The sequence below is a fragment of the Pollachius pollachius genome (assembly GCF_949987615.1).
Source record: "Pollachius pollachius genome assembly, chromosome: 1".
NCBI classification, from domain to species: domain Eukaryota; kingdom Metazoa; phylum Chordata; class Actinopteri; order Gadiformes; family Gadidae; genus Pollachius; species Pollachius pollachius.
In genome coordinates, this window is record NC_136934.1 from 20,251,349 (window position 1) to 20,267,441 (window position 16,093).

The window sequence follows — 16,093 nt, forward strand, 5'->3', positions numbered from 1 at the left end:
GGGGTGATTTGCGATTGACCTCTCTGTTTAGACTTTAGGAGGTAGCACCGGAGGAGACAGGAACCCAGTTACTTCATTAAAAGCTAGCAGGGAGCACCTATATTTCTTAGTCCTCCCTTCCTTCAAGAGCCCACCAGAGTCATGGTTACAAAAAGCGCCCTGTGTTCTTTACGGTCAACCAAAGAGAAAACACAGAACAACTAAGAAGGAGAAACTACCCAGAGCCCGGACCCCCATCCCCGTTGATTGACACCCTCCCCTCACTACCTCCATTGCCACGACAGAGTTTCACGGCACTGCCCTGCCTGGCCAGCAGCACTCATCTCTGGGGCTGAGCTAGAGTTGGAGAGTGTAGATGTGTCGAGAAAACTGCTCTCGGTATCCAGGATGTCGGAGTTCTGTGGTCTTACATTACTTGCGGCACTCTCACTTTGGGTGGTGGGCGTGTTCACCAGGGCTCCGGCGGTGGTGGTAGTTAGGTGGTCATGTGTGATTGCATTCACCTGTTTGTTTGTTTTTGGCATTGGCAGAGAGAGAGACAGTGAGCTTGGGAGTGATCACTTTCTGTTGACCACACTTACACACGCCAATTCAAGATTCGGTCACTGGTATCAGTTTGTGTTGTTTTCCTGAAGAGAAACGGTAAGGGATCAAACGGAGACTAAGAGGTGGAACTGGAATATTTTAACTGTGAGCGTCACAAGTGTCTTCTCCAACTTTGTCCCTCACGGCTTGGAAGGCCTAGCCGCTGAACAGGGTAAATCACACCCAAGGTATGATGGGTTTTCTCACAGCTTTCCAGGAACTCCTTGACGGAGCCCGGCCCGGCAGCAGTGATTCATAGCCGTGGTCTTTCCCGTTTTCACACCGGGCGAGGGACGGGAGACGAATGGAGGAAAGAAGAGAAAAAAATACAAGCAATGAGGGGGAGAAAAAGCGGAGATGAGAGGGGGAAAAAAAGGGGAAGAGGGGAAGAGAAGAGGGGGGAGTGTGGTTAAACACTAAGCGTACATATGTATAAAGTAATCTCCCTCCGATCCTCCCTCTCCTGCCCTCCTCTCACTGAGCATCATAGCGATGGAATGAGGTGAACAAATGGAAAGATTGATTTCACGAGCGAGGCCATCTTCTGTGTTTTTTTCAAGGGTCAAACGCAGAAGGGATTGAAAAAGCAGATTTTGACAAGCAGGACCTGACTTTATGGGCTAATAAAGAGCTGTGTTAGTTTGGCTTCTTCTGAATGCGGGCCAACAGGAGCCCAGCACTGAGGCCCCCTCGTTTCTGGGGCCCGGAGAATCCTCTGGTAAAAGCAAGACTTCAAATGTACGTTTGGTTTAGGAATCGTAGCTCGCATTCACACGGTAGTGACTTTTCCGATAACTGCAATCCTCTTTTTATAGATCCAGATTTGAGGATCAATGAATTGTTTTTTTTTATTGACAGTCCATTTGGACCTGCCTCTTAAAGAGATATATCCCTTCAGGGTTTTCCATTCCATTAACCTGTGATTGAGATCTTTGGACCAGACCAGCGGTATTTCTCTAAACGAACACACCTGTTCTGTCTTACTGTCCTGCCTCGTTGTCTGCGCTATACCGTGCTCACTGGCTACCTAGAAAGCAGGTCCACCTGGCCCTTGGCTGCTGGATCTTGGCAGAGATGTTGGCCAGCCGTGGAGAAGTGACTCAATCACATATGATTAGAAGGATTAAGCTGTGATTTAGAATGGATGTCTTTACTTAGCAAATCAGTGTGAATCTTAATCCCACTCTGGCAGTGGTTAGTTCTTAAGTTTAAGCAACTTTTTCCAATAATAATCAGGCCGGTTTTCTTTAGAGAGGCATGGAAGGTGGAGTCTGGTGGGAAGGAGGTCAGGAAGAGATGGAGACTCGAGGACGTCTAGACTGGTTGGAGTTTCCTTAAGCGACCACAAATAATGGATTAATTGTTCAACAGCAATGGTGAACATAAACAAACACACGTCTATTTCAGGCTCTTTGATACCCTCATACCCCAATCTCTTTCCTATTTTATGAGCCCACACTCCTTTCAGCCCTATCTTCCGCCATCATATCTTAAACAACAATAACACTCACTTATTGCCAGGCTTTTTATAACTCTGAGCAAACGCCCAAACTAAATCTCTCTCTTCCTCGCTCTCTCTCTCTCTTTAAATCTCTCTCTCTTTCTCTCTCCTGCTCTCTCTCTCACTCTCTCTCTTTCTCTCTCCTGCTCTCTCTCTCACTCTCTCTCTCTAAATCTGTCTCCCTCTCTCTCTCTCTCTCCGTCTCTCTCTCTCCTCTCTCTCTCTCTCCCTCTCTCTCCTTCAAGCTTTCTCTCTTTCTCACTCTCTCTCTTTCTCACTCTCTCTCTCTCTCTCTCCAACTTTTTCTCCTCACGATCGCTCACTCTCTCCCTTAACCACCCAACACACACATACATCTCCTACTCTCACACTTATTTACACAAATACGAACTGACACGGTCACACACAGACACACACACACACACACACACACAGACACACCCACACACACAGACACACACACACACACACACACACATTTGTACACACACACACACAGACACACACACACACACACTCACACATTCACACACAGACACACACACACACACACACACACACATTTGCACACACAGAGACACACACACACACACACTCACACATTCACACACACACACAGACACACACACACACACACACTCACACATTCACAGTCACATGATTATGAGCCAGCGTGTTGATCAATTACAGATGGCGGTCTAGCAGTCACTGGTCTCTACTCTCCAGAAGTATTGCATCCAGAGTTTCACTACACCACCACCAGTCCCATGCTTTTGCTTCCCCCGTCGTCACTTGATCCCTAATAGCTGCACCACACCGACGGTGAAAACAACAACTCCAACACTAGCATCCACTACACCAACCACGCCTCCCACAACTGTGGTCCTGCCATGTCTCGCTCGGTCCTGTTCAAATTGCTGTATGAAACCCTTGACGCCTCAGAGACAGGCGACACACGGAGATTTCTGAGTTCCCTAACACTTTTAAATTCATGGCTGGTCCGCAGAGTGAAGGAGCCTTGAATCCCCCCCCCCCCCCAAACCTGCTGTGGTTGTGCCATGAACCTGCCCACCCAAACCCATAAAACCTCCCCCCCCCCCCCCCCCCCCCCCCCTGCCCAACCCCTGACACAAGCTCCGGCAGCGATTCCATCAAAACAACGGCGAGATGTGCGCAGTTGTTTAATTGGCTGTAATGTTACTTCACACCCTCTCAGGCCTTTCAGCACTCTCTGCGTTGTTTTGGGTCTGCAGAACCACAGCTGCATGGCTCGCTACACGTCCCCTGGTAGCATGACATCACCCCGGCCTCTCGCTCCTCTCTGTGTCCGCGTGCTCGGCTGTGGCTGCGGCCTGCTTTCTCTACATGTGGTTCATGGAGCAAAACTGTGGTTTAACTGGTTTCTATTTTTCTGATGTACAGTATATATACCTATATATAGATTGTGAATTAGATAAACTGGTATGTATATTTATACGTAAGAAGCGTTTGTATGAAGGGAGGATTGATGTCTGTGTGCATGAGACGTGAACCCGATACCGTGTTTGTTCCGCCTTCTGTTGCCAAGCCATTTGATCGTGTATATATATACCGTATGGGACTCCCCTAAACAGAGAAAACCAGGCGTTTTCATTACCTTTCTCATCAGCGGTGTACATCGGATGTCTGGAGTACATTATGTGCCATGTCTAATGCGATCTGTCAAGTCAGAAAGCCGACGTCTCAATAGGGCTAACTCAATAACCCTGCCTTTGTGTGTCGTAAACACTTAGTCACGGAGGGACGGTCGTTGTAGTTTTAATGAAAGTGGCTTCGTGAGGGTGATTAACTGTAGGGTTGCATTTCATGGCCGCTATGATTCCTGCTGGCAGTCGTGTTGTTCTGAGATGATATCAGCACCACATGCAATTTTTTTGGAATTGCGATCCAGAGAGCACTTTGGCTTTCCCGCAAATTTGGGGAAAAATTGAAATGTCTAGGAGAAAAAAGGAAACTTAATTTCTTGTGCACTCAACAGAATTGTTGAGTGCTCATCTGATATTTCAAGCCTCAGAAGATATTGTATTGAAATATGTCTCAGGCTACATTGTCTTTCATCCGTGAAGTTCATTCAAATAGTCTATAATGTAGAACAAAAAGAGGGTAGTGAGGAATTGCACAGTCTGGCTTTATATGTGGCTGTGTGTGTGTGTGTGTGTGTGTGTGTGTGTGTGTGTGTGTGTGTGCGTGCGTGCGTGCGTGCGTGCGTGCGTGCGTGCGTGCGTGCGTGCGTGCGTGTGTGTGTGTAAGTGGGAAAATGCCTTAGCATGTTGGCACAGCATGCTGACACTCTATCTGTTGCCTTGCCCATATTCTAACCATTTGGAAAGCTACACTGTGGCTGGTCCCAGTATCTCCCCGGGGCTTTGGATGAGGAGAGACATTCGATGTCAGAGCTGGGTACGGCTCCTCTAACCACAGAGAGGGCTGATCGCACCAGCTCTGTCACTCACAGGGCTGTCTGTCTGAAGGACACTCCGACAGGGTCCAACGGCTTAACACTAACTGCTCTCTTTTGTCGTGGAGGGATTACACGCAGATGGGACAGGAAGAATGCCACGGATTCTCCGCCCAAACCTTCCCAACCAGTTTTAAGGGATGAACGATCCCTTCGAAGCCCATATGCTTTAGATCAACCGGACGGATATGCCCCTCCCACCAGCAGCCAATCGCTCGGCAAGGCAGAAAATGGGTCTGCAGTCATGGCGTGTCTGTTTGCCATCACAGGGCTGGAGGCGAGGAACTCGGAGCCATTAGCTGAGAGCATATCGTCAGCCAGCTGCTCACAACCCAGGCTCTGCTTCAAATCTCCCCTCGCCCTCGATATTTGTTATGCAACACTGTGCCACAGGACAGGCATGTCGACCTCACAGAGGGGGCCCCTTCCCCGCTGCTAGGTCCCCTTAATGGTTAACAGCCTATACCTTCACAGCTGGTTCTGCTTACTTCCCGCACCTGAGTCAATGCAGTCATCTCAATGCAGCATTTTCCTATATGTGTGTGTGTGTGTGTGTGTGTGTATGTGTGTGTGTGTGTGTGTGTGTGTGTGTGTTTGTCTGTGTTTGTGTGTGTGTGTGTGTGTGTGTGTGTGTGTGTGTGTGTGTGTGTGTGTGTGTGTGTGTGTGTGTTTGTTTTGGATGTGCGTCTGTGTGTAAGCGGGTGTGTAATTTAACTACCTTTGTTCGTGAAACCCGTGGGGGGGGGGGGGGGTTCAATGTGCATTCTAACACTCACAAGTGACATGGGGATTCACATCCCTGTCCTGAAATATTGGCCTCGCCAGACACACAGTCGCTACAGATGACTTCAGGCCAAGCGCCACTCCACACTTATGTGACGATCTGATTTGTTTGCACCCTTCCTTTTCGCAGACTTTATTATTGTATATCAATCCTGTGACTATGATGAGTTTATGGGATTCATTGTTGGCGGACTTCATGTACTACAGGCAATCACAAACGGCCCTCGTTCTGAACTCGATGTAGATGATGAGTAGCCTGGCTATTACTAGACCAAGCCAATCGTAGATTGCACGTTGGTCTGGGGAAGCTGCCGTCATTTTCTTCAGCACAAGAGGCGTGATCAACGGGCCTAGTTCAACTGACTCTGTACGTGATTGGCTGCTTGCCGTCGCTTCCCTGTCATCATTGTGTTAAACCAGCCAATAGTGCGCCAAGGGGAAAAACCAGCTTGGTGATTGGCTCCCGCAAAAACTTAATCGGAAGCAATAAGAAATGTATTGCTCTTCTCCAGACCCTTGTGCAGAGAGAACTTAATTCGCCGGAAGAATGGGCGGGGCTACTCAGGCTAGATGATGAGTTCAGTGGTTGTGGTGAGTTGAGGTAGGATTGGAAAGAGAATGGTATGAAGGAGAGTGAGCAGCAAGCAATATGCCGTCCTCGACCATGCTCATACCTGCATAAACATAACATTACATAACATAACATCGACCCATTCCAAGTCACTGCAGGGTGACTTTGCCCCAGGAAGCAGTGCTACTCGATGTACGAGAGAGCTGGCCGGTCCCTGTCGGGGGGTTAGAAACTGTGTGTATACGATGCCCAATCCCCCTTGATCTAGCCCCTGTCCCTTCTCTCTATGGGTGGATTAACCAGGAGGCCTGCAGAGGCTGCTTTGGAGGAGACAGGACAGAGTAAGAGCAGCTCTTCTGTTTCAACGAGGCCGACGACGTATTAAGCCGCTATGAATCATGGAGCCGATGGGGCCAGGAATTAGACAGACCTGCCGTCAGTCGCACTCCTCTCTCTCTCTCTCTCTCTCTCTCTCTGACTCTCACTTTTTCCAGGAGGAAGCGGGGGAAGACGGTCGATCTTAACATACACTTATCCGGCCTCAGGCGTCTGGGCCTCTGGGCCAATCAGGAGAGGCGTGTCACCGCTACGGTGTGCAGGCGGCCCGGCTCTCTCACTGTTTGTTTTCTACGGATGACATATCGAGGGGAAGGAGGGACAGCGTTAATTCAAACCCACTCCGCCAAGCCCTGATTAACAGATTCTTGCTCTTTAGCCATTAGATCACTGTTCCCTGGGGAGAAGCCAAATGGCATATTAAGGAATTGTTTGGAAGAAGTGAGTTGTAATCAAATCAAACCGTTGAAGGCGCTAGGCGCAGCATACTCTGCCGTGGTAATAATCACCTTCGCACCTCCCTGCTCCAGTTCCCTTCCCTCTCTCTTGTTTTGTCCTGATCTCTGGCTCGTTGAGCACCCTTTCAGATGTTGCGCAGCAACGGAGCAGCGATAGTTCTGCGTTGCGGACGATGTGTTTTATACAGCGAGTTTAAACACTCAAGTCTCTGTTTTAAACCTTGATCAAGCTGTCATGCCTCTGGTGGGCATGTGGATTAAACCAAGAAAGAAGGGAAACAAGAAGGAACAATAAGAAACCAAGAAACAAAGAAACCAAGAACGAAAGAAGAAAGAAAGAATGGCGGAAAAATGGGAATGAATAAATAACTAAATAAATACATTTTTAATTAAATGTCCAAGTTGTATTGATTAACTGAATCAAGGCATGTATGCTGTTGTTTTATAACGGTCTGTGTTTGTATCATTTTCTCCTTTTAGACCAAAGACCAAGAGGAACAAGCCGTCAATCAGAGCAACAAAGTCTTCCTCTATTGTGCCTTCTTAGATTATAGGTGAGCCCCTGTCACTTTGCACAAAGCACCAAGTCTAGTATGCTCCCATTATGCCCCCCAGATGGAAGGTCCCCAAATAACCAATACTGTGAATTCAAAGTAGAGCACTACAGTCCAAAGTCTTACAAATTTCTTGGATGGCTCAAATTAAATGAATGCACTGTAAAAGGCTAAAAACTTAAAAGACTAAAGTACTTGTAGTCAATCAAATAACGCTCTTTAAGAATTTTCGTGTCAATTGCTGAGATGGATGGTGTAAAGCACAGCATTGCATCCTGAGCTATGGTATGCAAGGCAGCTCTCTCTGTGAAAACACGGTAATTACATCAGCACAGCCAAGCGGCGGGTTAGAAAGCATAAATCTTTTCAAAAGGGAGAGTGTTTTACTTGGACTCAGGATGCTTCCTCCCTCTGCTCCAAAAAAAGGGGAATTATTGGATTGTCCTGTCACAGATTAAACACCGTGGAACACATCGCCGTGCTTGTCCAGTAACAGCCCGCCTCACATGTTTCCCATTGTTCTCTGTGTTTGCAGGGAAAAGAGGTTCATTTGTCTTGTGCTTTTTCTTGGCTTTTCTCAGCTTAATGCATGAGAACATTTCTTAAGAAGATATGAGTATTGAATCAACGTCGGCTTCTTTGTGTTGAAGTTTCTCACTCGTTACCATGGTTATTGTCTCCCCTGCATCTCCAGTTCAAAGGAGGGAGTGTGGTCCAATCAGGGCTGCGTGCGTTCGGGTGGAAACGTGAACTACTCCGTGTGTCTGTGTAACCATCTGACCAACTTCGCCATCCTGATGCAGGTCGTGCCCGTGAAGGTAGGACATCTTTTCCGGGGGTTCCACACGGTAACAGCGAAAACAACAAAAACCAAACACGAAAACAGAATGTTTTAGATTTGATGGGAAGCCCTCCGGGCAAAACGTATGCATACATCTGGAAGACTTTTCTTAATCTCCCCCAAATATGTATTGGCGATTTCTGGTGATTTCTTCTTCTACATTGGACGAAGAAGCCTGTAAATCCGCCGGGAAAGGAGAGATGATGGGGACTAGAGGCTGCTGGTAGTGGGGTGGCTAGATGGATCCCTGGTGAGGTTTGCTCTGCAGCTCCTGCTACAGGAGACAAAGGAGCCCAGGACTTGGAGGAGCAGAATGGGATGGAGGACGGCAGCAGAATTTTTTTAATGAGACAGCGAGGGTCTTGATTATTGGGGCATAATTTGCACTTTAAGATAGGATTTCACTCGTTTAATAAAGGATAAGGAACCTAATTGGTTGAGTAGAAAGGGAGGGTGGTCTTCAATGACAGCATGAGGATGTTTGAGGGGTGTATTTCCCTCAGCACCAGTAACAGCGCTGGTGCCTTTGATGTCTACCCCAGTTTGACTAAGGGTTTGACTAAGGCAAACGGGTACACTGATCACCTCTTGAAAGATGCAAATGGGGAAACCCCGGTCCCTATGAGGGTTGGATAATGTGCGAACATGGGCAGACATAACATGAACAAATGCTCCACTGAATCAATACAAGGCAAAGAGCCACATTCATTGCGATAATAAAACAATGCAATCGAGATCAATCAAAACAGGCATAAGCACCCGAACTTGCCTTTCGCAGTCGTGTTTGGCTCCCTGCTGGGTCACTGCTTACTGGAGAGTGAAATGCACCAAGGTGTAAGGCATTGGGGAGGCAGCAGTACACACAAGCAGACCATGCTCTGGGTCCTAGTGTGTTCCTCACTAGTCTGGTCACTGGACTGGGGTGAGGGGTTTAGGGGGGACAGGAGTGGTGTATCATCACATGGCACCCACCACCCACCTTCTTGCTGATTTTGGAGGTCATCTCTGCAGGGCAAGATGCACATCTCCATGTGGATCTGTGCTCTGGCTGAGTGGAGGTGGGGGACCCCGAGCGGCGTTGCTAGTCCTCGTGTCTTTATGAGGAGCAGCTCTGTGGAAAACCAGAATGGTGTGCTGCCTTAAGCTCCCCAGAGGAGTTGGTCCCTCTCCTCTTCCTGGACCGTGAGTTTCACAAAGGGAGCGGTTTTTGTCTTATTAAGTTGGACACGTGGTATCTGCTGTTCCTCATGCAATCAAATGGAAATCAGGGACAACTTCAAGCTGCAGCAGTTTCCCTTTTTTACTGTTCATTCGTATTTATCTGACGGTTCTGCAAAGCCTGTTTGCCAACAGCAGGTGCCAGAGGCCAGACTTCCCTGCCGGCTGCTGTCACCACCACAGTGTTTTGGTTTCTTCCTCTCTTCACTGTTGTCCAGACTCTCAGCACTGTGCTCCGGCCATGACTCGCAGATGGTGTCCTTAAATAGGAAAAAGAGGGCCTTCCGTGAGGGTTTTGTGTTTGGGTAGCAGAGGTCCGTCTGAGTCTATACTTTCCACAAGCTGCTCTCTAATTAGTGGAGGGCCCGGTTCCTCAGCTGCAGGATCCCTAGGGCCCCCCCTACTGCACAGCCCCTAATGACAGGGAGGGTTCATGGGGAATCAAAACCAGATCCTCGTAGCAGCCTTGATGGAATCCCCCCCCCCCCCCTCCCAGCAGAAGACACCTTTACCTTCATCTACTGATCTACTGACCTTTATCTACTGATCCCAGATGGGAAATCTGGGATCAGAAAGGATTAGCCACACTTAACAAGTCTTCGGAAGAACAAAATTATAATATATATTGCTTAATGTGTTATTAACCCCAATAATGATTTTAGAATTTTCTAATAAAAAAGGTTCAGATGTTTTGCAGTAGTGTTGCTTAGTAATATTACATTAATAGTCTCGTATACTAGTCTCGATGTGGTTATTTATTGAATAACTAATTAATTATATTATATATATATATATATATATATATATATATATATACATAACAAAAGCATTTTTTTCAGAAAGCTTTCATTTTTTCTTTCATTCTTCTCAACTTTATTACAATGACATAATGTCAGACAGTAACGAGGGTCACTAAAACACGGTGATCAGTATCCATCTCATCAAGACCACTTTATGTTTCCTGGCCACCCCATCTTCTAGTGAACACTAAAGGAAACATGGCAGAGCCTCTGGAATAGAGTATTGCAGGGAGAGTCTAACCTTAATCACTTACTTCTGTACGTCTTGGCAATGCTGCGTAATATTAAGGCCCAAAGTGTAGCGATGCTTCTAGGCTCCCTTCCGGCCAGCAGGGGTCGCTGCTTCCTTAATTGCATTCTGGCTCATCTCCAGAGTTCTGGCTTCCCTTGTGGTTTATGTCATGGCGGATTGCTTAAAAGATCGACTCGTAAACAAGATAATGATGTGTTTATACTTTATTGCTGTGTACTCTATAATTTGTCGTTTTGTTTGTTTTTTATTTGTGCACAGATTAGTGAGGTCCACCAGGTGGCACTGTCCATCATCGGCTACATCGGTTGTTCCATCTCTATCTTCTGTCTCGCAATTACTCTGGTCACTTTTGCAATCTTGTCGTGAGTATAGTCGCATCATTTGCATCTATTTCATTGACCTACATTTGATCAATTAGTTTCCTCATTATTCCTCATGAATTATTGTTCATAACTTTAGTATTTTTATTTTTGGGACTTTACATTGGTTTGGCTTGTATCCATGGCGTCATCATGCCTTATGGAGCAGAATGACTTTCAAATATGAACATGCAAACAGATTTCAATTGACTTACTACCTCAGTGTGTGTGGCTGTAAAGCCTTTTTATTGATTATAACCGTTTTTATGGATGGTGTGTTGTTTTTACACAGTTTTTATTGATTTTGGTTTATACTGTGTTTGTATCGACATGCGTTTATACAGTGCTTTTATTAAAGTGCGTTTACACAGTGTTTGCAGTGATTGTATATGGTCTCGTGTCTTGCTCGCATATGAACTCTACATATGAACATGGACACTGATTATGACTATTTTAACTGCCAGAGCCAAGAGAGTCAGAGCAGAACCCCTGTCTAGTGTCCGTTTGCTCGACATGATCATGAGCACAGCCGTGGTCTGACTGTAGATGATTTAGTCAGGGTGTGCAGAACTCTCCTCTCTCTACTGAAGGGACATCCATGGGGTTGTACAGGAGGCCCAGTACTCCGGCTTGAGGGACCAGACTGTACTCTGCTTTTGTATGCAGGTCGGTGAGCACCATCCGTAACCAGCGCTACCACATCCACGCCAACCTGTCCTTCGCCATCCTGGTGGCTGAGATCCTGCTGCTCATCAGCTCTCGCTTCGAGCCCGGCACGGTACGCTTCTCCTCCCTGGAGCTGCTTTATCCTCCTATCCTCCTGCCCTATTTTCCACTATCCTCTTACCCACTTCTCCCCTTCCTCCCTTATCCCCCCTATCATCCTCCCCTCTACTCCTATTCCTCCCCTATCCTCCTTCCTTCTACTCCTCTTCCTCCCCTTCTCCCCTTCTCCCCTTACCAAACATTGAGGTCATCACCCCAGCCAGAAATGAAGGTAATTAATCTTCTTCATGTGCGTGTGTGTGAATGTTTGTGCATATTTTCCTATTTGTATGTGTGTTTGTGGGGGCTTGTGTTTGTTTGTGTGTGTGTGTGTGTGTGTGTGTGTGTCTATGTGTGTGTCTGTGAATGTGTGTGAGTATGTGTGTGTGTGTGTGTATATGTGTGTGTCTGTGAATGTGCGTTTGTGTGTGTCTTTGTCGGTTTCTGTGTCTGTGTCTGTGTGTGTGGGTGCGTGCCTGTGCGATCCAGCTGCCCTGTAAGGTGATGGCAGTCCTGCTGCACTTCTTCTTCCTGAGTGCGTTTGCCTGGATGCTGGTGGAGGGCCTCCACCTCTACAGCATGGTGGTGAAGGTGTTCGGCTCTGAGGGCAGCAAACACCTGTACTACTACGCCATTGGCTGGGGTACGCCCACCGCCACCCGCCAACCGCCAATCAAATGATATACGCATAGATAATAACCAAGAATGATAACAATAACAATATTAATTATACATTGGAATTTAGCAAAGGAATAAACAAAGGATTGTTTTCTTTTTCCCTTATTTGTCAATAACCGTGGCGAAAACATCTCACAACTCACAGGAGCCACTTTCCCTCAAACCGACTCCTTCTTAAACGCACACGTATTACTTAAATCATTATTTCGATATCAAACAATGACTCATATTTGACTTGTCTGCGCTCGTACCATTGCCGTGCCTAAGTGGACAGACCCGGGTTCAGCTGAGACACATTGAACGCATCACGCTGAGCTTTCCTGCTCGCTCTCTCCTCCTCCACACACTGAAACAATTAGTGGAAATAAGATCTCCCTCATATGAGTAACCGGATTTTCTGCCAAAGTAGTTCTTTCTCGTCGTGGGCCAACTGCAAAACCCAATGCCGGATACACACACACACGTATGATGGAAAGCAATCATTTTGTCATTAATGGTTCCCGCTGTTTTGCAACAATGAATCTCAGAGAGTTTTTCATTTAATTTCCTCTTTCAAAGTAAAATATCTCTTTTTTATCTGGTAATGTTCAATGAGCGGTGGAGCACGGGACAGGTCGCAGCAAGAAGAAGCTGTGAACGTGTGTGATGTATTAAGAGTTCTATATAGATAGATAAATAGTTGAGAACGTGGAGAACACTGGAGAACGTGTTACAACAAAGACCTGGGTCAAGCACAATTAGCGCGGACATCTCTGACTTTGTTTCAGTTTATATATATTCCCAGATGGATAGGGGCAAGACCCTCTAAAGCCATTTAAGGAACACCGTAATGTTCAGGCGACCCTCCAAACCACGCCTATCTATCTGGCATGCTTAAAGTAATAGAAAAAAACAAAGACACCATTATTTATTTGGAAATACGACTTCATAGTAACAAATGTTTGTGTCGCTATAGCGATAACCGTGGGTCTGAACAGAGCAAACATCACATTGTTATATGAGGACCATTGATTGTGACAACTCTATGCTCTTTAACAGCGTCCTTCAATTCTAATTTGCAGCACATATTGGGAGTAGAATGCCAAATGTTATGCACATAATATTTAATGACACTTTTACTCTCTTTCCATTTAAAAATGTAACAAAAATAAATAAACTACATAAACACTAACAATTACAATAGGACATCTTGACCTTTGTGCTTGGCCCCTTAAATATGATGACTGTGATTCTTTGCTGATGAAGTTGACCATCAAACAGCGACAACCATCTCTGCATGTCTCCCCCTACAGGCTGTCCTCTCGTGATCTGTGTGGTCTCCATGACCTCGTCCATGCCCAGCTACGGAGAAGTCGATAAGTAAATAAGTTGATCTGTGTGCACAAACAACAGTTCTGCCATGAAGAGCCTCAGTTCACGTCTGACTCTTGATACTCCAGTAATAACCATCAAACTGGAACTGGGTTGAACCGTTTCCCCCTTATTAGTTTACATCAGTCATTTGTCACTAAACATCAGACACACTAGACATTACCCGTGTTTACAGCATGACTCAATACACTGGACACTGAGACATGCGCTACGCACTTTTCTACCGCAGTTACCGTAGCTATAACTGTAACTGGAAATGGAGCCATTAGCGGTCGATAATGGCTGCTCTTGAACCTTCCCCCTGCTCTCTTTCAGCTGTTGGCTGTCTCTGAAGAACGGAGCCATCTGGGCCTTTGTGGCCCCAGCACTTTTTGTCATTGTGGTGAGAAAGGCCCATTTCAAATGTTACAACATTTTATTCTGTTTGACTCAGTCTTGGCTTGGTTTACCGTTCCACACGTGTCCACATAGTGTGGTCTAACGGAGGCAATGCATGTGTTCTCTGTCTAGGTCAACATTGGCATCCTGATTTCTGTTACACGCATCATATCTCGCATTAGCACAGAAAGCTACAAGGTTCACGGAGATGCCAACGCTGTCAAGTGAGTTCCCCTGAACATGGACGTTGCTCTGAATGGTGTTGATTCCGACCACAGACATGGCCGTAACCTTCCTCTTTCCCCCTGCTGCCTGTGTAGGCTCACTGCCAAGGCGGTGGCCGTGCTGCTGCCTATCCTGGGCATCTCCTGGATCTTTGGCGTTCTCACTGTCAACACACATTCCCTGGCATTCCTCTACATCTTCGCCGTGTTTAACTCATTACAAGTAAGGTGTTTTGATGGGGTGACTGGTTGTTTGCTGGAAAATTAATTAGGTATTCACAGTGTAACTGTGGATACCTATTTGTTATTTTAGGCTTTGGGTATTATTATTCCGGATTGGTAATGCTTATTTCTCAGCGGTGGACTTAATATACATATCCCCAGTAAGCAGGTCATGATTAAGTTTGGTTCCGAAATTCCGATAGGGGGCGCTATAATTCGCGGCTAAAGTGATTCGCTTAGCATATCCGCCCGAAAGACTCTGAAAATTGGTGTACATGCCATATTTTGCAGGGCTCTCAAGTCTCATGCATTAGGCGCGAGACACACGCATTTCAACCCATGCACACGCTCACACGCCACACTTCGTATTTCTCACACAGAGAAATTACCAGGATAGCGCCCACCAACTTGGGCCGCTATTTAACAGTGCAACAGGTAGGAATCAAATGGGTTCCCCGTACGTAGGGTGACTAGACCTCCTCTTCTGCCCGGAATTGCTCTCTTTTTGAGACACTTTTAACAAAATGTGTCGGATGTGCGGAATTTCAAAATCGTCTGGGATTTTATTAAAGCCTCATACATGTTCACATTCAATTTGCGTTGCGTTTCTCTGGGTCGTTCACAAACGAGTTAGGCTACGCCCTCCCCTACTCTGTTCTGTTCTCTTTGCATTGGTGGAAGTAACTTTAGAGTTACCGTCATGTTTTGTATTTTATTTATCATTACCATTATTGTTTTATAGGGACAAACATTTGTTTGTTTGACAAACATATTTCTCCTCCAGGGGATTGATAAATTTGTTTCTATTGAACAGAAAGAATCACTTGGTCATACTTTACACACACTTTACCACAGCATTGGCCTACTGAATGCCACAGAAATATTTTAAGCATTGGACTGAATGGCACATAAATCTATAATTATTTTTTTGCACGTTTGCAACGTTTACAAGTTTAGGGAAAAGTATATGCCTCTACTGGTGTTGCTTAAGCCAATAGCCTTTTGAGGCAGTGTTGCTTCTGAATATTAGTGTTAAGGGCCAATAATGCTTATTATCATACATTAGTCACCATGTCCTTATGGCACCACATTTGTATGAAGTCACATGTTAATATACAACCCCCCCCGACAAAATCTCACTCTGATCTCAGTTCAAAACTTGAGAGCTCTGTTTAGTATGATGAACAGTTTTGCCTCTGGGACCCTTAATGTCTGTGAGCATAGATTTCGCTGTACAATGACATTTTTTGAAAACAACAACAATCTTCTTCAGAACCATAGCTTCAAATGACACACTTGTTTTCATGCACATGATCTATGGACTTGTCTGATAAAAATTGCAGCATTCAATCTATCACAATTACGCTTGAGAAGTAGTCAGGGACAAATAGAGGCCACCCTCCGTAACATGTGTGTAAAAATTGGGTATTACTAGCTCCAAAAATAATGTCACTGTGTAAGTTTGAATAAATAAATGCTAAGCTAAGCGCTAAAGCTCCATTTCCATTGCAAGTCCGCACCAGAAGGAATGAACTTGAAACTTCCCAGGAACATAGAGGACAGCCCTTTAACAAGTGTAAACAGTTTTGTATTGACATCTCATTCCATGACGTCACAGTGTCAATTAAAGATCCCATGACATGCCACCAGGTGTGGGTTGATGAGCCGTTACAAGCCATTTTGGAAATCTGTCCCTTAT

At 45.9% G+C, this 16,093-nt stretch overlaps 1 protein-coding gene across 3 annotated transcripts in view; it reads left to right on the top strand.

Annotated features, from left to right (window-relative positions):
- The window catches only part of adgrd1 (adhesion G protein-coupled receptor D1), a 32,820-nt gene that overhangs the window by 13,808 nt on the left and 2,919 nt on the right, over positions 1 to 16,093 (top strand). For all 3 annotated transcript variants that reach the window (XM_079753002.1, XM_079753003.1, XM_079753004.1), the window contains 9 exons: positions 7,212 to 7,285; positions 7,980 to 8,103; positions 10,656 to 10,759; positions 11,423 to 11,534; positions 12,011 to 12,164; positions 13,492 to 13,558; positions 13,886 to 13,952; positions 14,081 to 14,172; positions 14,269 to 14,395. In XM_079753002.1, the coding sequence (XP_079609128.1) occupies positions 7,212 to 7,285; positions 7,980 to 8,103; positions 10,656 to 10,759; positions 11,423 to 11,534; positions 12,011 to 12,164; positions 13,492 to 13,558; positions 13,886 to 13,952; positions 14,081 to 14,172; positions 14,269 to 14,395 (921 nt within the window). The remainder of the gene's footprint in view (positions 1 to 7,211; positions 7,286 to 7,979; positions 8,104 to 10,655; positions 10,760 to 11,422; positions 11,535 to 12,010; positions 12,165 to 13,491; positions 13,559 to 13,885; positions 13,953 to 14,080; positions 14,173 to 14,268; positions 14,396 to 16,093) is intronic.